Source organism: Ochotona curzoniae, unplaced genomic scaffold (assembly GCF_017591425.1).
Source record: "Ochotona curzoniae isolate NIBS_2020 unplaced genomic scaffold, NIBS_Ocur_1.0 scaffold_2453, whole genome shotgun sequence".
NCBI classification, from domain to species: Eukaryota; Metazoa; Chordata; class Mammalia; order Lagomorpha; family Ochotonidae; genus Ochotona; species Ochotona curzoniae.
In genome coordinates this window covers 20,940,107-20,962,835 of record NW_024467094.1, presented here as the reverse complement: position 1 = coordinate 20,962,835, position 22,729 = coordinate 20,940,107, and the positions used below count along the sequence as shown (strand labels likewise).

General features: G+C 35.8%; 1 protein-coding gene across 2 annotated transcripts in view; it reads left to right on the top strand.

Moving 5' to 3' along the window:
* Positions 1 to 22,729, top strand: part of MED13 (mediator complex subunit 13) — a 95,682-nt gene that overhangs the window by 32,131 nt on the left and 40,822 nt on the right. For both annotated transcript variants that reach the window (XM_041000802.1, XM_041000801.1), the window contains exons 10-12: positions 12,833 to 13,046; positions 13,908 to 13,989; positions 21,374 to 21,495. In XM_041000802.1, the coding sequence (XP_040856736.1) occupies positions 12,833 to 13,046; positions 13,908 to 13,989; positions 21,374 to 21,495 (418 nt within the window). The remainder of the gene's footprint in view (positions 1 to 12,832; positions 13,047 to 13,907; positions 13,990 to 21,373; positions 21,496 to 22,729) is intronic.

Below are 22,729 nucleotides of genomic sequence, written 5' to 3'. Positions count from 1 at the left end.
GGTATAGCTTATACCTTCAGAACCCAGTGGACAATGAGAATGACTATTAGTCTCTCTACCGTTGCCTTAAAGCTTAGGGAATACAAGATTTTTAGCTTCACTAATCTGCAAAGTGGCATCTAGTTGTCCTAATACATGTATTTTTATGATTCACAGTGAGATTAAGCTTCATCTAACTGTTTATTGGACATTGAGTGTGTCTTGAAGTGATATTCAGCATAATTTTCAGTACTTTGGTTATATTTTTATATATTCTGAATATTAATCCTATATTGTGGGTGCTTTTGACTTTATTTGGTTTCTCTTTGTTCACTTCGTGCTGTATTCACAGGAAAAGAAAGCTTTTGTTTTCAGATTTTTGTTTACTTTCTGTGTTCTAGTTTTGCTAACTCTGTTAAAACCTTTTGGAGTTTTATGTCTTTCTAAAAAGTGAAAAGTAACCAACAAAATTCCATTATGATCTACCTATTATTCATAAATTGCTTTCCCTTATCTAAATGCTCCTTAAAATTAAATGTCTGAAATTATTTTCAAAGATATCACATTTCTATTTTTGATTTTATGTATATTTATATGCTGATATAATTACTATGGAATTTATTACTAAAATTATTTTATTTGTTTGAAAGGCAGAATTATAGAAAGAGATTGATTAATTTTTCTTTATGTTTATTTATTTTTTGGGTCCAGCGCAGTAGCTCAGTGGCTAAAGTCCTTGCCTTAACGCACCAGGATCCCATATGGGCACCCGTTCTAATCCCGACAACCCCGCTTCCTATCCAGCTCCCTGTTTGTGGCCTAGGAAAGCAGTCAAGGATGGCCCAAATCCTTGGTATCCTGTACTTGCATGTGAGACCTGGTGGAAGTTCCTGGCTCCTGACTTCGGATTCGCACAGCTCCAGGTGTTGCAGTCATTTGGGGAGTGAATCAGTGGACGAAAGATCTTCCTCTCTGTATATCTGCCTTTCTAATAACAAAATGAATAAATGTTAAAGATCTATTTATTTTTCTTGGAAAGGCAGATTTGTAAGGAGGAGAGACCTAAAGATCTTCTATACATTGGTTTACTCTCCAAATGGCTGCAGTGGCCAGAACTGAACCCATCCAAAGCCAAGAGTCATGATCTTCTTCCAGGTCTCCCACATGGGTACAGGGTCCCAAGGCTTTGGGCCGTTCTTGATTGCTTTCTCAGACCACAAGCAGGAAGCTGGAAGGGAAGTGAAGCAGCTGGGACATGAACTAGGACCCATTAGCTAGGAGTCATTACATCGGGCCCAGATATTTCTTCAAAGAAAAAAAAGAGATTTATTTATTTTTATTTGAAAGATTTACAGAGAGAAATAGAAATGGAGATAAAGATCTTCCATCCAATGGCTCATGCCCCAAATGGCCACTCTGGCCAAAGCTCAGCTGATCCTAAACCAGGAGATTGTTTTGGTCTTCCTTGCAGGTGCAGGATCCCAAGGCTTTGTGCCAACCCCTGCTACTTTCTCAGCCAAAAGCAAGGAGCTAGATAGAACGTGGAGCAACCAGGACACAATCTGACACCCATATGCTATTCTGGCACTTGCAGTCACGGTGTTAGCTAATTCAGCCATTGGTCCAGGACAGAGAGTTCTGTCCACTAGTTCACTCCCCAAATAGCTAAAATTACTGGGTCTGGCCAGACAAACCAAGGAGTGTAAAACTCCTGGGTTTTTCATGTGGTTCGAAGAGCCCTATTGTTTGAGCCATCTTTTGCTGCTTTGCCAAGTGTATTAGCACAGAGCTGAATGGGATGTGGAGTATAAAGAACTGGAAACAGCACTCACACGAAGTATCAGTGTTGTGGGCAGCAGCTTAACTGTGCTGCATCACAATGCTAGGACCAGTTGTTCCCTAAAGTTGTTTTCTAGTTCTTTATACAATTTTATTTCAGTAGACTAATAAGTTAATACTACTGTTATAAACTAGTGATTTTACTTCTTTTTTGCCAGTCTTTTATTTGTTTGTTTGGGAACCTATTAGTTCCCTCAGCAACAATTGTGGGAGATAAATTTGACATTCTTTCATACCTTAAATGACTTGATTTTTGCCTTCTTGCTTGGGTTACTAATTTGGATAGGTATTATATTCTTGGTTGGACATGATTTTTCCTTTGAGCTCTGTGGTATCGCTTTACTGTCTTCTAGGGTTTATGACATCAAATGAATTAGGAGATACATCTCACTCTTAGTTTGTAAAATATCATCTGTTACCTTGTGAGGCAGTTAGAGCTTTGAGGGTCTTCAGCTTAGAATTCTGAGACATTTCACAAAAATATGTGCACATATGATGATTTTTTTCCTTCAGGTTTTTTTTTCCAGTTTTTGTGCCGGACATTTGAAGGGCTAATTTAATTTAAAGTCTCATCACTGTGTCTCCATTTGTTTTCCAGAAGCTCTTGCTGGAACTTCTGTTACTCAATAGTGTGCTTTATGTTTTTTCTAATTTTACTAAAACTATTTTTTATGTTTTTTTTTTAAAGATTTATTTTTATTATTTTTTTATTGGAAAGGCGGATATACAGAGAGGAGAGACAGAGAGGAAGATCTTCCGTCCGATGATTCACTCCCCAAGTGAGCGCAACGGGCCGATACTATGCCGATCCGAAGCCAGGAGCCTCTTGCGGGTCTCCCATGCGGGTGCAGGTTCCCAAAGCCCTGGGCCGTCCTCGACTGCTTTCCCAGGCCACAGGCAGGGAGCTGGAAGGGAAGCGGGGCTGCCAGGATTAGAACTGGCGCCCATATGGGATCCCGGGCGTGCAAGGCGAGGACCTTTAACCACTTGCGCCACCACGCCGGGCCCGACTAAAAATATTTTTGAAGGCATGGCATAATGGTCCAATTGCTAAATTCTCACCTTGTACGTGCTAGGATATGGGTGCCAGTTCATGTCCCGGCTGCTCCACTTCCCATCCAGCTCCCTGCCTGTGGCCTGGGAAAGCAATCAAGAACGGCCCAAAGCCTTGGGACCCTGCACCCATGTGGGAGACCTGGAAGAGACTCCTGGCTCCTGGCTTCGAATTCGCTCTGCTCCAGCCATTGCAATCACTTGGGAGTGAATCAGGAGATGGAGGATCTTCCTCTCTGTATATTTGACTTTCCAATATAAAATAATAATATAAATCTTGTAAAAAAAATAGAATCACAGAAAAATCTGGACTTACATATCAATAGAAATAAGAGAAACAGGCGAAAAGAGTTGTTTTTTTCCCTTTGGTAGAAATGATTTTTTTTTAATTGTTTTTTGTTGCAATTTAGTTGGTGCTTGAATCTCCCTTCCCTCTTCCCCATTTCCGTCCCCTTCCCTCTGTTCTCCCCTTCCAGTTTCATAATAAGTGTCTTTTGTGAATTTTCCCAAGTCCATGATGCTGCTGCTGAAAAACAGTTGTTAAGAACCTTTCAAACTAATTTAAATATCATCTTGTTAAATGGCCTGTTTTTTTTTTTTTTTCCTTTTTAGTTGCTTTATTTTGGTCTCTTTATCAAGCTTCTCATATTTTTGGTGATTATTTGTATACATTTTAGATGGGGTGATGAAAAATTTTGTGTATTTAGTTTGTTGATTGGCAGCCATTGCTCAGTCAATATTTTAATATCTGCTATATCAAAGTTGAGCATTTTGCTTTAGGATGACTAGGTAAAGAATTCTTAGGCGGCTGGGTGCGATAGTCTAGTGGCTAACGCCCTTACCTTAAATGCACCCATTTCCCGTATGGGCACCAGTTCTAGCTGTAGGCCCTGCTTCCCATCTAGCTGCCTGCTTTTGGCCTGGGAAAGCAGTCACGGATGGCTCAAAGCCTTGGGATCCTGTGCCTGCATGGGAGACCCCGAAGAATCTCTGGGCTCCTGTCTTTGGATTGGCTAGGCTGTAGCCTTTGCAGCTGCTTGGGGAATGAACCTTTGAATTGAAGATCTTTCCCTCTGTCTCTCCTCCTCTCTGTATATCTGCCTTTCCAATAAAAATAAATAAATCTTTTTTAAAAAGGAGTTTTTGTGGGTCATGAGGTACTGCTTGTGAAATTCTAGAATGTTAACTATATGTCCTATTTTTATACATTTGCCTTCAAAAGTAGCCTGTCCTGTTCATTTTCAACAACTTCTCTTTCCTGTCTGTTATATAAATCCAGATTTCTTTGGATTTTTCTAGACATACTCCACTGAAGTTGTCTGTATAGTTAGCCTGTAATCCCCTTAATGGAATTCTAGTTTGATTTTTCCTCTACTGTTTCATTTGATTGACAATTTCTTGAGAGTTAACGAAATGTGTGGTCCATTCCCTGCTGCTAAAAATTTGTTCTCTTTGAAAGATCCTTTTTTTTTTTAATCGTTTTATCAGACAAATCTTTGTGCTTGATCTTGCCTCTCTCTGCTCCCTCAACATTTACTTATTTATTTGAAAGGCAGGGTTAGAGATAGGAAGACACAGAGGTCTTCCATTCTCTGGTTTACTCCCTAAATGGCTGCAACAGCCAGGACTGGACCAGACTGAAGTCATTAGCTAAGAGACAGCAGCTCCTTCTCAATCTCCAACATGTATGGCAGGTACCCAAGCATTTGGTTCATCTTAGGCTGCTTTCCTAGGTGTTTTGGCAGGAAGTTGAATCAGAAATGGAACACCTGGGACTCAAACCAGTTTCCTTGTGGGATTCTGGCATTGCATGAGTTAACCAGCTATGCTGCAGTGCTATCTACATTTGACTGTAACTGTGTTTTCATTTGATTTAACTTGAGATCAATGAAATTTACCTTAAATTTATTTTAGGACATTTTTCTGGTCATGGAAGACTGATAGCTCATTTAATAGTATGTCATTGGGTCTCTTGAAACAGGTCTTAAAAATCCCAATTTTACCTGTGCTGAATGCAATATAAATGTAAGCCACCCTATGCTCTTATGCAAACTATCAAAGTCCCTGTTTGTGTATTACTCTTACATACATTTTGTACATAGCAGTCAGAGTAATTATTGTAAATTAGTATGAAATCCCTTTATGCTTAGAATAAAATTCAAATCATTTCTCCTGATGTGTAGGACTTCAGACAGCTTCCTGTTCAGCTGGTTCTTCATTCTTATCTGCAATTATCCTGTTTGCTTCCTGATTTAGCCACATGAGCTTTCTTGCTATTCCTTCAAAAATCAAAGGTCATTCCTTCTTGGCATTTGACATTATAGAGTGGAAGGGAACTGCTTAACCCTTTCAGTAATTCAGTCCTGCTCAGAAATTACCATTTTAGGAAAGATTATTTCTGATCATTCTGTCTAAACTATGATTTGTCTTTTTTTCTCCCATAACCTTGTCTACCTTATTGGCTGCTTTTAATTTCTGTAAATATTTAATTATACTTATGTTAAGTATGTCATTATTTGACTTATCATATTTATTGATGTTTTTTTCTAGTAAAATATAAGCCTTATGAAGGGGTGGACTGTGTTTATTGTTATGTTTTTCTAATATAAACACATACAAACATATTTACTCCTAGAGCACTGCTAGGCACTAGTAAAAATTTAGCAAATATTTGGATGAATAAAATGACAGTATTCCCTTTGAACACTTCAGTATTTTAGAACTTGTCTTTAGGTTATGTTTTCTTGTTTAGTGTTAAAAATGTGATTGTTAGAACATTTAAAGCTTTGAAAACTCCCATGAGTTTTAAAGAGCACATCGTATTTCATAGATCTGAGAATTCTAAGCATAGCTTTAAATAAGAATATTGAATCTAATAGTAAACAACTTAGGATTTATTCTTGAATTATTTAACATTTTTTCTCAGTAAGAATCAGAAAGACGAGAAATAATGTAGAAAGGTAACATGGTAAAAAGTGGTACTCAGTTATAATTACATAAGTTAAGAACATAACATACTTATTTTTGGCCATTTCTGGCCACCATATTTTTTGCATTGTAGAAAAAAAAAGTTGAATAAAAGTTATTTTTTGGTGTGGTAATTCTGTCTCAAGTGAACATTACTTTAGTGTGCTAGTTATTAAAATGTATTTTGTGTCACAATCCAGTTCTATTTATAAGCCTAGTTTTATAGAGTAATAGTAAATTATCTGATGGGGTAAATATTTCAAAAGGTCAATTATCAAAGGTTTAGCTGCTATCTAAACTGAGAAAACACTTATGGAATATATTTGTTCTATACTTAGTAGGATAGAGGTGTGTGTGTTTGCTTTGTTTGTTTTGTTTTTTCAGTCAAGTGAGTGTGCCCTTTTCCTGGAATTGTCCTTTGGAAGTAGTTCTTAGTTGGGGTGATTTTTCTGTACCCTCAGCCTGTACCCAGGTGAGCTCTGGCAGTTACTGTAGACAAACTGGGTATGTAGCACTCACATCCCTCCTTCCATCCCAATCCCACAATGAAATACTTGATATAGTCTTCAGCGTTTGTACTGTGTTTCCCCCATGGTGTAAAGGATGTCATTGGGATAACTTGATAATTCAGTACTTTTTTATTAGTTGATATTGCTTGAATGAAATGTTATATTATAAGAATCAAAAGAACAGACACCTGCAAAATCTAGCAAAACCAATGAACAAAGTCAGATGACAACCCCTGACACTAAAATAAATTCTGTGAGTATTGTTAGGATCTCTTAGTGATAATGAACCAACTTCTTTAAAGATGTAGTATGATATATAATGCATTGCTAGCCATAGAAAGCCTATTTTGTTTTATTTCAATAAATTTGTTAATTAGTATCCTAGTCATTGCAAATTTGTAGTGTTTTTCCCCATGTTTTGAGCTTTAAAAGGATGTTTAATTGTGTAGTCATTAATTTCAATGAAGCTAGAGAAATGTTAAAAAGTTCTCCAAATTCTTAAGATTTTCTTTTACATTAATTTTCAAAGATACATTTCTACCATCAGTTCAGATGAAAACTGAAATTTCTGTTTTATGTAAGGTACCTTGAGGCTCTGTCGAGATATAAAATAAATTTGGTCATGGTCTTAAATGAAGTTGTCCTCTAATGGAAATGAACAGACTAAATTCTTTGATATAGATATAAATTAAATACAATGGGGATGCAGAGCCACAGAGCAGGAAATAATTTAATTCCATTTATAGACATCCAGAAGCTTTATGTAGTTTGGCATGATTAGATTATAGGGGTGCTGCCTCTGTGGTTTGGTGTGTCATGATGAGAAATGAGACCTGAAAAGTGAGGTAGGGCAATAGAATGGAATAGCAAAGTATTGTTCGTGAGTTTGTATATCATCCTTCGGATGATGGGGACATGCAAGTTTTTTGAGACATAAAATAATGTTTTGGAGCAAAATGATTTCGGAAAGACAAAGTAACATGATTGAAAGTTCCTTTGAATAATGAAAAGGTAGGAATGTATAAAAAGAGATTGGTTTGGACATGTGTTTCAGGGGCTAGAATGAAGAGTGGTGTAAGAGACTGATCCCAGGAGATTAGAAACAGCAGTGATTCAGGGATGTGCAAAGGTTACTGAGGTTGTGAAGTAGACTGGGAAGAACTTTGCAGCCAGTTGAATAGCAAAATACAGGAGTATAGGAGAGGTTAAAAAAAGACTCGCAGATTAATTTCTGAGATGAAAAGATTAAAAAAATTTCAAGATTTTCCTACCATTCTTTTTATTCACTATAGGCTTAATCTTACTGAACTTGGATTTTAGCATTTTAAAAGCAGTTTTTCAAGATCTGAGTATCTTGGAACAATGATACGTTCTATGAAGGTAGAATTTTGTTAAATAATTGAGTAGTAATAGCATATGCAGTTAAAACGAGAGGAAATCCATTTGGGCTGATCTGGAAAGATCTGTAGATAGATTATAAAGTATATATATATAAAAGTCATGTGATTTATGTGTGTTCATTTTTTTTTACTTAATAATATAAACGGCTATGTAATCATGTTACCCTGGAAGAGAGGGATTGAGGTTGCATCCATCTCTGTATGTACTAACTAAATCACTTCATTGTATACAGTGTGACAGTGTGATTTCAATTTGACGTGTCTACTTAGAAGTAATTGGAATCATGTCTCTGAATTAAAAGAAAAAATATTGATAACCTATTTAAAATAGATGTAGATTGCAAAGAATAAAAATGGATCACTGTAAAGAGATTTCTTTTTAATGGTTTAATTTTGTATTTTCCTTCATAGAAAATTATAGAATGAGAAGAAATTAAGAGCTTTTTTAAAAATTAGGTGAAAATTAATTTTTCATTTGGTTTAAATAGGTATTTTCAGTTGATTGCTATTGAAGGTATCTTCCTTTAATTGCAGGTAAATGATAGTAAATAATAATCTTGAGTTTTCTAGTCAGTTTTAGATAATGATAACTTCCTAACTAGTACAGAATAATAGAATTTATCACTTCTAAGAATTTAATTTTTCATAAACAGTAAAGTGACTTTTCTAACTTGTTAGAATTTACTTGGGAGACTAAGGAGTTGAGAATGAAACATAGTATACACCATTTAAAGATGGCAGATCTTTTTATTTTGTTGGATAGTGAGTGGCAGCATCTTTCGCAGAGTATAAGCTGAGGATCTTTTAAGTTTCACAGATGGCAATTTTTCTACCCCAAAGCATTGTATTTCTTTTCAGTAACTTTCCCCCAAGGATTTAGTACTTACCATTTTGTTTATTTGTTTTTTAAAAGGCAGAGTTAGAGGGCCATCCTCTGCTGGGCACACGTAGCAGCCAGGTGGATTGAAATTGGAGCAACAGGGATTAGAACCACCACTTGTAGGTTAGCATTGTAAGTGATGGCTTAACCCACTATGTCACAGTGGCAGTCCCAATACTTAGTTTTAGTGGAGTTTGTGTTTGGTTAAGGGAGTGTACTGTTTTGATTCAGAGAGAAAACCTTTCTAAATCCTGAACCAAGAGACTATTCTTGAGCATAATTCTTGTCTGGTTTTGTTCTGTGGTGAGGACACATCAAGCTATCCTAAGCATGATGTTAATCATTAGAAACAGCTCCTGTATTGTGTTGGTGATTTTCCAGATTTTTGTGGAATGAATTGTATATGTTCAAACAGGTAGTTTTGAATGGTTTTGTAACATGATTCTTTAAACAGCTAGTTTGACTGAGAATTTATACTGTATATGGGAGTGGCACTAGAAAAAGTCCTGTTTTAGAAAGGAAAAGGAATTTGAGATTTGTTAAATTCATTTGTTCTTTTACAGTTCCTTCCATAGATTATCTCTTCCTATAATTTTTGTCTTGAAATATTGTCATTCTTTTTCTGAAAAAATTTTTAGTAAAAAAGCATATACTACGATAAGCCTTGTTGAAGCCAGCGTCTCATACAATAGTATGTTGTTGTCATAGTGACAGGAAGGACATGTAATTAATGAGTAATATAAAAGTAATTTGAATTTGCTTTGGATTTTGCAGTACTTATTGTTCATAGCTGTATGTGATCCTTTTCCAGTTTATCTGTACTTAGCTTCATTTATAGTTGAAATTACTTCTGTAGTTTATTATTTAGCTATATGTGGAAGTTTCTTTCAGAAAAGGGGCATGTTATTCTTACTTACAGCAGAATATGTAAGCAATACTAGTGAATAGTAACAATGGCATCTCTTAAAATTATAATTTTTATTTTTACAGATTTTAATATGGAAAATGTATAATGTAAATGATTTATACTTTTAAATTGTGACTTGATGTTTTTTGGTATTAATGACTACATTAAATTCTCTGCATCTCCTAATGTCTATGAGAGCTATTGAATAAAATGACAAAAAGTCACCTTTAGGCAATACATTGGTTTACTCATTATTAACGAAACTGTGTATTAACATTAGACCTTTGAACAATATTAGCTGCACAATAGTTTAGCAACTATCTATGTAAACAGTATGACAGTTTTTTGGTTTTGTAGGAAGACAGTTTAATAGAAAAGCATAATTTTTATTTACTTACACAAACAGTGCTAATACTTTTTAAGCTAGGCGTGGTGTTTTTTGATACTGTGTTTCTGATGAATAGATATTTGAATATGAATGTTTAGAAATCCTACCAGGCCTGACATTGCCACTGAATGACTTCAGCAAATCATTTTTCTTTTTTTTTAAGATTTATTCTCATTTGAAAAGCAGGTTTTAGGAGAGTTAGGTAGTTTGAGTGTTGGTTTACTTCCAATATAGTCTCATCGACCAGAGGTAAGCCAGTTCAAAACTGGGAGCCAGGAGCCTTCTCCAGGTCTCCCATGTGAGTGCAGGGTCCCAAGGATGTGAACTGCCCTCCGCTGCTTTCTCTGGCCACGTGGAGAGAGCTTGATTAAAAGTGGATCAGCAGGATTTAGAATCTGTGCCTATATGGGATGCTGGTGCCAAAGGGTGGAGGATTAACTTGCTGTGCCACTGCACCAGATCCACAAATCACTCATTTGTATTTAATTCCTACATCAAATTCTGAGACCATATGTCCATTTCTTATCTTACAGAATCATTGTAAATTTTAAATAAAATACTTAAAGGACTTGCCCAAATAGATACAAATGTTATTTTGGTATGGTTTGTGTCAGAAAATGTCTTATAGATAATCCCAGCAGTTATTTAAAGTCTAATATGAGATACAGAGCTATTCTTAAATGTTTATGTAACATGCTATTGTAATGATCAATTATAAAATATCCCCCATTGACAAGTTGTGTTAGCATTGTGTTGCCACAGTGGAAAGTTTTCTAGGCTGACATTTTAGTATTTGAAATAAATCTGGGGTATATTTAGAATAATGATAAATAGTTGAATATTTGATAGCAGGTTTAGGAGGTTAATTTTTGTTTTGGTGCCTTTTTTGCTGTTAGTTAATAGGGAGTAGAATACTATCAGTGCTGATATTAGTAAATAGATGAATGAGCTGTGACATCTCTGTCCTTCAGAGAGTTTTAGGCTGGCAAGGACGCTTAAGAAAATTTGTGGAAAAAGGAACTAAAATTGTTTACTTTGGCACAAAATATATATATTTTAAGATTTTATTAGAAAGACTTACAGAGTGAACAAAAGACAGACAGAACTTCCATCCACTGGTTCCTTCCCCAAGTGGCTGCAATGGCCAGAACTGAGCTGGTCAGGAGTTTCTTATGGGTACCCCACATGGGTGTAGGGTCCCAAGGCTTTGGGCTGTTCTCTACTGCTCTCCCAGGCTACAAACAGGGAACTGGATGAGAAGTGGAGCACCCAGGGTACAAACCAGTGCCCATATGAGATCCCAGTGCTTGAAAAGCAAGGAATTTAGCGAGACTACCATGCAGTGCCTGGTATAAAATATTTTGAAATTCATTTTCACAAACTTTTTGAAGTACCCTTATACCTTCCTTACAGCTAAACCTTAGATAATTTTTCTCTCAGTTCTAAACAGATAAGCAGAGTCTCAGTAATTTGTAATGTGTAAAAATGATTTATTTAGAAGTACAAAATTATGTATTTTAGGATTACTAAATCAAAAGTATATCATCTTGTGACTTTGTGGTTTCATCTGTTTATTAGCAAATATTTATTGAACTGTTATATGCAATTTATATTTTAGAAGATAGAAAATACAGCAGGGTATTACTGCTTAGACATTTGGGTAATATTGCCATTTTAAACAAGATAATCAGGATAAGGGCTCATAGAGAAGATAATACCTCTGTAAAATTTAAGGCAATAAAGTATTTGAATATGCAAAGATTTGGAGGAAGAATGTTCCAAATAAAAAAACATCCAAAAATGTGACCTGTTTGAGGAAAATCAAGGAAGCTAATACAAACACTGTGAAGGAAAGATAGGAGAATAGACTAGAAGGAGATGGATCTGGAGAGGAAAAAGGGAGTAAGGTAGCAGGCTTTAGCAGAATATTGTAAGAATTTAGGCTTTTAGTCAATGAAATCATTGCATAACTTTGAAAATATTCTTTACAGAAGCTTCGCTCCCATTGTTGTAGTATCTTTGAACTATAGCTTTGTAAATCTGAGAGACAAGAATATTGAGAGTCAAAAAGTGATTTATACAAATCAGAAACTAATAACTTTGTTTTCACAGTACAAGCACACAGGTCTTTGCTGATATAAAAATGTTGATGCTTTCCAGATAAGCTTACTTCCATCTTTTATCTTTCTGATTTCACCTCTCTCTGGCCAGTTCCTTTCCACTAGCTATCTTTGCAACTTCACTGTTATCTCTCTTGGTCTGTCTTCCCTTGTAATTTTATTAATATATCAAGAGAATTGATAGAAACATTGTTCTTGGACTGTGTGAAACCAGAAGACTCATTATGTAATAATTGATTTTCCAGTGTGATTATAAAGTAAAGGTGCTTGAACTGAACTACCATTTTGTTTGCAATATATCTTGCCAAGATTAATAGTAATAATTATTCATAAAATATAAATCAGGACCTCAATAGGTTTGAACTCTGATTATATCCACTGGTGGCAGTCAGGAAAGGATACTTTTATTGCGTAAATATATAGCTTATGTTAAAATATCTTGTCTCTAAAATCCTATACTGTGAGTCACCATCATGGAGCAATTTAGATTTAAGCTTCCGTTTCGCTGAGAGGATTTGGACAAGTCATTGTGCTTGAGAGCTTGAGGGCAGAGCAGGTTACCGAAAGTATTTTATAGGTGGAATCTTGGATTATAGAAAACTTGTGTTTTTAACTGTTACTAAATTTGAGACTTAAGTAAATTATGTAAGCCTTTCTATATTTTATGTAAGCCTTCTATATTTTATGTTATTGTAACACGAAGTATTTCAGGTAAGATAATACTAAGTAATTATAAAAACTTCAAGTGTTCTTGTATAATAAATACAAATTTTTAATTTTTTTGATGCAGGTTAATGGTGCAATGTAAGAAGCCTTTAAAAGTTTCTGATGAATTAATACAGCAATATCAGGTTAAAAATCAGTATCTTTCAGCAATAGCATCTGATGCAGAACAGGAACCTAAAATTGATCCATATGCGTTTGTTGACGGAGATGAAGAATTCCCTTTTCCTGATAAAAAAGATAGACAAAACAATGAGAGAGAAACTGGAAAGAAACACAAGGTAAGTCAGAGAAACAAATGTACACTGAAGAGTCATTGATGATTTTATAGTACTCTTACGCAGTAATGTGCTATCACACTGAGAAATTACTGAGAAAAGAATAGATTTTGGGAGGACGGAATATGTGAATCAGGCATGTGGTATAGAATATGGATGCTCTTGATGAAAAGATCTTGTTTATTTTAAAATTACTTCAGTTTTATCAAGAATACATGAGCTTCTGTCATAATTAAAATCAAAACTTTTAGGTAGATTTTTTGACAGTGACTTAAAAGTATACTGCAAGGGGATTACCAGTGCTCAAAGATAAAATATGTGAGTTAAAACATATATGGCATTTAGGATTTGTGAGTCAGGAAATTGCAATGTTCCTAAAAATAAATATTTATTTTAAGTATGAGACATTGAAATATTTATTTGAGTAAGATATTTTAAATTAAGATGACAATCAATAGGAAGGAAATTTGGCTTACATACAAATGTGAATATTGAATGCTATGAAACTGAAAAAATTACTCAGTGATGTTTCATAGAAGGAATTTCACCAAGTTTTATTTAGTTGTCTTTCTGTATATATGCAGGCATTAGCAGCTGGAAAGACTGCAAGTATAATAGAAAAAACACAGATTTGGGGATTTTTATACATCTGGGTTTAAATCCTAACTACCACTACTTATTTGATCATTTTCTGGGACATATTATTTTTAGATATCTCTACCTTTATCTTCACTGTTTACTTGTTAAATGTAAGAATTAGTAATAATATGTAGGGAAAACTTAGCGGAATGGTTAACATGTAAATAAATAATTGGTAGTTTTATTTTGGTAAATTACGTATTTAGTATGTATTGTTGTTTGCAGATGGAAGATGGGACATCTGCTGTAACAGTGTTGTCACATGAAGAAGATGCTATGTCATTGTTTAGTCCATCTGTCAAGCAAGGTAACACTTTGATTCCCAAATAAAAATCTTGCATTCCAATATTGTTACTACAGACTGATAACTTATTGGTATTTAGTATTCTTTTTTGCATAATTAATGAACTTTTCAGAGTACTTCCTTAAAGTTACAGACTTACTGTTACATATATGAATATATATATATATATATATATTTTTTAAGGTTTATTTATTTTTTGAAAAACAACTACACAGGGTAGGAGTGGGGTGATATGGAGAGACAGAAATAAATCTTTGATTCCTAACTCACTCCCCAAATGCCTGCAGTGGCCAGAACTGGGCCTGTCCAAAAGTAGGAGCCAGAAAGTTCCAGTCTCCCACTGAACAGAGGTTTAGACAACCTGCTATTTGTTGAGATTTTGTCATAAGTGGTAGCATCTGCGGAGTTCAGCCTTTGCCCCCAAGCACTTGAGCCATTCTCTGCCCCCAAGCACTTGAGCCATCCTCTGCTGCCCCTCTAGGCATACTAGCAGGGAGCTAGATTCGAAATGGAACAGCTAGGTTGTGAACTGGTGCCCAGACACAGGCTTTACCTGCTATGCCCAACATGACCCAAGAAGATTTTATTTTTATTGGAAGAAACATGGTGAGGTGATTGAAATCGTTAACTTTTTAAATATTCAGTTAGTTTGTAAGGCAAAGTGACAAAGACAGAGATCTTTCAACCACTGGTTCATGCCCCAAGTACCTAAAACAACCAAAGTTAGGCCAGGCCAAAACTAGGAGCCAGGAAATCCAGGAGCATCTCTGTTGGTGCAGGAATTCGAGTGCTTGGACCTCATTCACGTCCTCTCTGGTTCATTAGCATAAAGCTTGATGGGACATGGAGGTGGGACTTGTTTTAAGGCATTCTGGAACGCAGGCATCTCAAATGAAGGCTAATTTGCTGTGATAAAATGCCAACCACCTTCTGTCTTAAATAGAAGAGGTTCTCTAAGATGCAAAGATTGGATAAAATCATCACCTAAGATCTCTCACATGTAAAAACTCATTTTTTAAATTAAGCTTTATGGAAATGCATCTTTCCTTTTCACACAAGTTTCGGAAAGCTGTTTCTTGGGCAATATAATTCAGTAAGTATTCTTATTAAGTGTGTAGGCACTATTTTGTAGTAGACGAGATGCTATTTCAAAGTATCTAACCTCTGCCCCTTTTGAATGAGATAGACACAGTTAAACATTCATTAAACAATTATTTGTTATATTTTTAATTGAAACAATTGTGAATATTCTTAATTTACAGCATAATTTTTACTACAATTAATTATTTTTAATTGTCTGACAGAAGGAGAGAAAAAGAACTCCCATCTAACATTTGGTCACTCTTACAATAGCTGCAATAGCTGTGATGGCCCAGGGCTGAAGTCCATAGCAAGGAACTCAGTCCAAGATTCCCACATGAGTGGTGGGAAGATAGTTTAGGTTAGTACTGCCACATTCCAGGATCTACAGGAACCGAAATTTAACCCAGGGACTCTGTGGGGCAGAGGCATCATAACTCCAAGTTAATGTTTTGATATATACATGTGCATATGTGTACACACACACACACACACACACACAGTGGAATCACTGATCTGGGTAGCTGATATTTGCATTACCTAATCTTTTGTGGTAAGAAAATGTAAAACTTACCAATTTCTAATAGCAAAATATGTTTTTATTAGCTATAGTCAGTATTATATACCGTTTAACCTTTTTTAAAAAAATTTTTTGAGAGATAGAGTTACTGTTTTCTGGTTTCCTAAATGCTCACCGTGGTGGAAATAAATAGGCAAGCTGAAACCTGGAGCCAGGATCACAGTCCAGCTCTCCTATGTGAGTTGTTGGAATCCAGTTACTGGAACCATAGTTTGTGCTTTCCAGGGTTATGTATTAGCACTTGTATGTGTAATCTGAAACTTCTGGACTCCAACATAGGGAGCAAATGGTTAATAAGTAGGATATATATATATATATAAAAATATACATGTGTGTTATATATACATGTGTATTAAGCTTGATTCAAGATTTGGAGCTGGGATGTTGTTCCCAAGTCTCTTTGATCCCATGTCTGATATATGAGAGACACACGGGCATTTTATCTGCTAGGCCAAGCCCCACCCACACTTTTATTGAGTGTAGAGGAACTTATTTTTGTTATAAATAAATTCTTTTGGGAAAAGGTTTTGTTTTAACATTTGAGTGACAGGAGAGGGTCAGTCTGTGAACAACCAAAAAGAAGAAAAGGAAAAGTGTAATTGAACAAAGAATAAATGAGCTTTCACTAAGTTTATTTAGTTGATGATTCTAACTAGTTTGTTTGAATGGTTTGGGTTATTTGTCAGAGTGACCTACAAATTTAATTATATCAAAGATACTGTAAGATTTTTTTGTGGAGGTTGAAAAAAAAATCCTAAAATTCAGATGGAAGTACAAAAAACTTAAAGCAGTCTTTATTCAAGTACATCTTAAAATTATTTTGTTTTATTTTGTTTGAGCAACAGACAGAGTGAGATCTCCTATTCCATTCTTTCACTGAATGGCTATGGAAGTTGGGGGCTGAGTCAGGCTGAAGCTGGAGACCAGGAACACAACCCCAAGAATGAATCTTCTTAAGTCAGCCATCGCCTGCTACTTCTCAGTTTGTGTAGTAGAGGGAGTTGGCATCAGATAATGAAGCTCAAGCTTCAACCCAGGCACTCCAGTAAAGGATGTGGGCATCCCAAGTGGTCTCTCTCTCTCTCTCTCTCTTTTTTTTAAGATTTATTTATTTTTATTGGAAAGGCAGATACATAAGAGGGAAGGAGAGACGGAGAGGAAGATCGTTCATCTGATGGTTCACTCCCCAAGTGACCACAACAGCTGGAGCTGAGCCAATCCAAAGCCAGGAGTCAGGAGCTCTTCTGGGCCTCCCACATGCAGGTGCAGGGTCCCGAGACTTTGGGCCATCCTCAACTGCTTTCCCAGGCCACAAGCAGTGAGCTAGATGGGAAGCAGGGCTGCCGGGATTAGAACCTGGGATCCTGGTGCAAGGCGAGGACTTTAACCACTATGCTATCATGGTGGGCCCCCCAGGTGGTCTCTTAACCAGGAATCCATACACTTACCTTCTCAAAGCAAAGTTGAAGGGGGAAAGAAAAGATAATGGCATCACACTGCCTTATTTGAAAAATCTATAAAGCTGTCTATAAAACAGCATGGTGCTTGCTTAAAGAAAGACACAAATACCAGTGGATCAAAATAGCCTGGAAATACATCCACACGTTTACTGTCAACTGATTTCTCAACAAACATGCCAAGGGCATACAGTGGGGAAATGACAATCTGATCAGTAGGTGGTATATGAAAATTATATCCACATATTAAAGAATGAAATTTGATTGTTAGAGCATATATAAAAACCAACTGAATTAGCGAGCATTGTGACACCATGTGTTTAGCTGCTGTTTGTGGTGCTGGCATCTGTGTGGATGCTAGTTTGAGTCCTGCTGCTTCTATTGCAGTCAGCTCCTTGGGAAAATTGCAAAAGATGGCTGAAGTGCCTGAACCCTGTACCCACAGAGGAGACTAGGACATGGAGTTTCAGGCTCCTGGCTTTGGCTTGGCCAGCTCCAGACAGTATGACCATTTGGGGAGTCAGGGAGTGAACCAGCAGCTGGAAAATTACTGTGTACCTCCCTATCTTAATTCTGCCTTTCAAATGAATGAATAAGTCATTAAAAATTAATTAAAATGAATAAAAAACTTAATATGTGAAACTACAGACTGCTACCAGAAAAGATGGTAGAAAGCTGCATGTCACTGATGTTTGTAAAGATTTTTTGATTGTGACTCCAAAAGCAGACAACAAAAGCAAAAATATACATATTTGACATCAAGCCAAAAAACTTCTACATAGTAATTGAAGCAGTCAACAGATTGAAGAGACAACCTATGAAGTGGGAAACTGTTTGCCAACTGTGGAAAACTGTCTGATAAAAGGTTAATATCCAAAGCATAAAGGATACATGGCTCAATAACAAGAAAACGGTATGATTAAAAAGTGGACAGAGGACCTGATTAGACATTTCTCACAAAGACTGCAGATAGATGGCCAATGGGTGTATGAAAAAATCCTCAATGTGACCAACCATCAGGGAAGTGTAAGTAAAGGCTCTAGTGGGATACCAAGTAGACATTATGGAAAAGGTGAAAGATAACAAGTATTCATGAGGATGCAGAGAAGCAGGAGAGAAGGGTTGTTTAAAAAGTTCATAGAAATGTAGGCTTCCAAAAAAATACATAGATTCAAATTGTTTTGTATCAGAATAAACATCTCTTAACTACACTTCTTTGTGAACAGAATAAATTCCCTTATACATTGTTGGTAAGGATATAAATTAGGATAACCATCGTGGAAAGTAACGTGGAGTTTCTTCATGAAGTCACAATAATAAACATACTTGAGAAAGTTCGTGGAAAATTGAAGATTCATTTTAGTGCAAAAATCTTAAATCTCTGCAGTTTTTTCAAAATGTGTATGTTCGATAATATTTTAAAAATACCTGCCATATGATGTGATAGTTCCACTGCTGATTGAAATCAGTTTGTCCATACTGATATCTGGCTCATATTTTTTTGCAGTATTATTAACAATAGTCAAAATACTCATCAATGCATGAGTGACCAAATTGTGTTATTCATACGCACATACATATACATGCACACATACACATATTTAATAGATAATGTAATTCAGTCTTCAGTTTTACTTTTTAAAGATTTATTAATTTTCTTTGGAAGTCAGAGTTATAGAAAGGAGAGATGGATTTTCCATCTGCTGGTTCACTTCCCAAATGGCCACAATGGCTAGAGCTATGGCAATCTGAAGCCAGGAACCAGGAGCCTCTTTTGTGTCTCCCACATGGTCAAGGCCTGGGGCTATCCTCTGCTGCTTTTCCAGGCAGCTGGATCAGAAGTGGAGTAGGCAGAACTAGAATTGGCACTTATGGGGTACAAATCCTGCAGGCTTAGTATTAGCTTGCTACAACACCATGCAGACCGCTGTTTTAGCTTTTTAAAGCTAAAATTGGACATACTGTCTTTTATGACCACAATATAGGTAAATTTGGAGTACATTATGTTAAATAAAACACTCTGTGATCTCACTTGTATGTGTAATCTGAAACTTCTGGACTCGAACATAGAAAGTAAATGGTTATTAAGTAGGATATATATATATAATGTGTGTGTCACATATACATGTGTATTATGCATTTAGAAAATGAAGTGTTGGGTGTCTCTCTCCCTCCCATTTCAAGAGGCACCCCACCTCCTGATTTTCTCTCCGGAGGTGCTTTCCCCTTCCCTCTGCCTTCCCTGCTTACCTGGTCCTTTCGCAAATAAACTTTTCTCTCTACAACAACAACAAAAAAAAAAAAGAAAGAAAGAAAGAAAGAAAGAAAAGAAAAGAAATAAGAAAATGAGGTGTTGAGTATGTCATAGTCCATAGTTTATGAACTACCTCTTTCCAAAAGACACTGGTAACATAGTATACTGTAGCGTATCAGTTGCTTGGCCTTGTGATCTTGTGGCCGAATGGGAGGAGTGACACACTGCGGATGCCCCTCATTACAGGAGGATCACGACACGTGTCGCCAGTTCAGAAGAAGATCACAGTTCAAAGCATAGTTTCTGCTGCATGTGCATTTTTTCATACCATTTAAAGCTAAAAAAATTTATTAAACTCAATCATGGTAACCATCGTAGTCTTTTGTATTTTTAAAAGTGTATTATGTTTGAATTTTAATTATTCTCACCAGGAAACAGTATGTGAGGTCATGCAAATGTAGCTTAATTCAGTCATTCAACAATATGTATGCATATCAAATGAATGAAATAAATGGTTTTATTTAGCCTATTTATCCTCTCTTAGGATATTTCCTCAGATGATGGAAATTTTTTATCTTTTTGTTGTGCCGCTGGTGCAGGTTTTTCTAAATGTGGACCATTGGGGCAAGTATTTGGTGCAGGAGTTAGGCTGCTGATTGATTGAGCTGCACACATGACATTGGTGTTTCTAGTTGGAGTTCTGTCTCCCCTGCTTCTGACCCAGCTTCCTGCTAATGCGCACCTTGAAGGCATCAGATGATGGCTCAAGCATTTTCATCACTGCCACTCATAGGGGAGACCTGATTTGTGTTTAGGGCTCCTGCCTTTAGCCTTGCTCAGCCTGATTATTACAGGCATTTGAAGAGTAAAACAGTGCATGGAAGAATTTTTTTTTTTATTTTTTTAAGGAATGTAGACCATTTATCATACTCTGGAGCATCTCAAATAGAGCTTTAAAATCTTAATTTTTACTAAGTACCCTTGATAATTTAAATAGTTTCTTCAAAAAGGCAGAGAAACACAGATGTCTCATTTGCTGGTTCACTTTGCAAAATGCCTGTAACAGCAACTTCTAGGTCACATTAAAACTAAGAGTCCTATAGCTCAGTCCTTACATGTCCTCTATGGGTGACTAGGACCCAGGTATTGAGTTGTCAACAACTACCATCCAGAATATACATTTAGGGAGTTGGAGTTGGAAATAGCCCTGTAACTTGAACCCAGGTACTTGAAGACTGTACCATTTACCCATCTGTGATGATTTGTATGTACTCTAAAATTTCAAAGTTATTTCTAAGTGAGAAGGACTGGAAAAGGGATTTATCTGAAATAACTTGACATTTAGAGAATTACTTGCAAAGTTAAATATCAGGCTCAAAATTGTTTTTGTTTCTCTTCTGGAAATATAGCAGAACTTAATTTTTATTTGTATTTTTTCTGAAACAATCATATTTTTGCCAAAATTTTAAAAAGAAAATTTAATAATAAAAATTTTTAAAGATAATATTTATTGATTAAATGCCTGGCAGTGTGTGGGAGACTTTACCTACATTCTGTCATATTTAATTCTTGGTATACACATCATTGGTGAGGCATAGAAAAGTTGAATAACTTGCCCAGAACCATGCCATTAGTGTTGGACCTAGACTTGAATTACTCTGACTCAAGAGCTGGAGCCATTAGTCATTATATTGTACTGTCATTACCTTTCAGGAAAATAGAGAAAAATATGTGTGTTTAATTTGTTGTCCTAAAACTGTTTATAATTTTAAGAATTCATTTTGGAAGTATTAGCTATGTTAATGTATTCATCTGGCCTTTGGCAGTGAGCTTCCTCACTAAGGTGCCACCATTATTTACAACATTTTATCAGAAAAAATAGCAGCAAAATTCTAGATTTTCTAAAAGAAATAATTTCCATAAAAGCTAAGTTATGTATATAATTTAAATAAATAGAATGATACTTACTTGGTCAGTAGTAGAGTTTTTTGTTTTGTTTCTGATTAACACATCTAGATGTTCCGCGCCCAACTGGTCATGCTCGTCCTCCATCAACCAGTTTGATTTATGACTCAGACCTTGCTGTCTCTTACACTGACCTTGATAATCTCTTCAATTCTGATGAAGATGAACTAACAGTGAGTATATTCTCTTAATCATTAGAATGGTGGGAATTTTTTTCCTTGATTTAAGTTTTTGTTTTTCAGAAGTTATTTGTGTGTTGAGTAATGGTTTATCGTTGAATAAGATATTTTAAAATAAGATTTTAGTTTATATTTTAATGTCATGTTTATAGAGTCACTTGTAAGCTTTGAATTGTCTTCCTTTTGTTAGTATTTTTGAAGGACATGTGATTCAGCTTGACTTGAGCTCTGTCATGTCTTTTTTGTAGTTCTTAGGAAGCAGATTTTCCCGTTTTTTTAATCCTCTAACTTGAGAAATAACTACGAAATTGACTTGTTTAGAGAATGCATAAGTAATTAAAACTAAAATTGCATGTTTTGTTAATAAGATAGGTCCACACCATAACAGTAAAAGAGAAAGAATTCGTATTTAGTGTTTAATATTCATTTGTATAGAAAGGTAAGCATAAAAGTAATTAAAATTCAGAAAAATGAGATTCTCTGGGCAGGCATTTGGCCTATAAGTTAAGACTCTATGTCCCATGTTGAATTACCTCAGTTCGGTACCAAGCTCTTCCTGCTTCCAGCTTCCTTTCAAATAATTGGATCCTGGTTCCTGGGTTTGGCCCTGGCCAAACTGGTTATAATGGGCATTTAGGGTATAACTTAGATGGGAGCTCTGGATCTTCCTCTGTTTCTGGGGGTCTTTCTTTTGCAAATAAATAAACAAAAATGAACAGAAATAGTTGGCCAAGAAAGTCAAGTCTGGCAGATTAATCAATCGAGTGCTGTATTATTATGAAGAGGAATTCCTTTTTTATCTGCTTCTAAATTTCAGTGGTACTTTTGGTCTTGTCCTGTATAACATGATTTTTGCCTTCTCAGCATATGCGTATTTGTGTGTGTGTGTATGGTAAATATACTGTACATAGACTTTTACCCCAAATCCCATAACAAAGCATATATATGCCTATATATTTGTTTGTGTATATATCTCAGATATAGCCATACTTGATTATCTCATAATGAAACATTTACCAGGGCACTGTGTACTACATGAGTATAAATCCTTGAATTCTTTGATAAGTTTGTCTTAGTTAGCATTCCTGTATCAGCTGTGGTTCCCCTGAAGCAAGAAGTTGGTAGTCAGAACTCAGTCTGCATATTTGCCTCAAAGGGACTAATAGAAGACAGGCTACAAATGTCAGTACTAAAAACATTGGTGATAGATTGGTGATAATAAAACTTA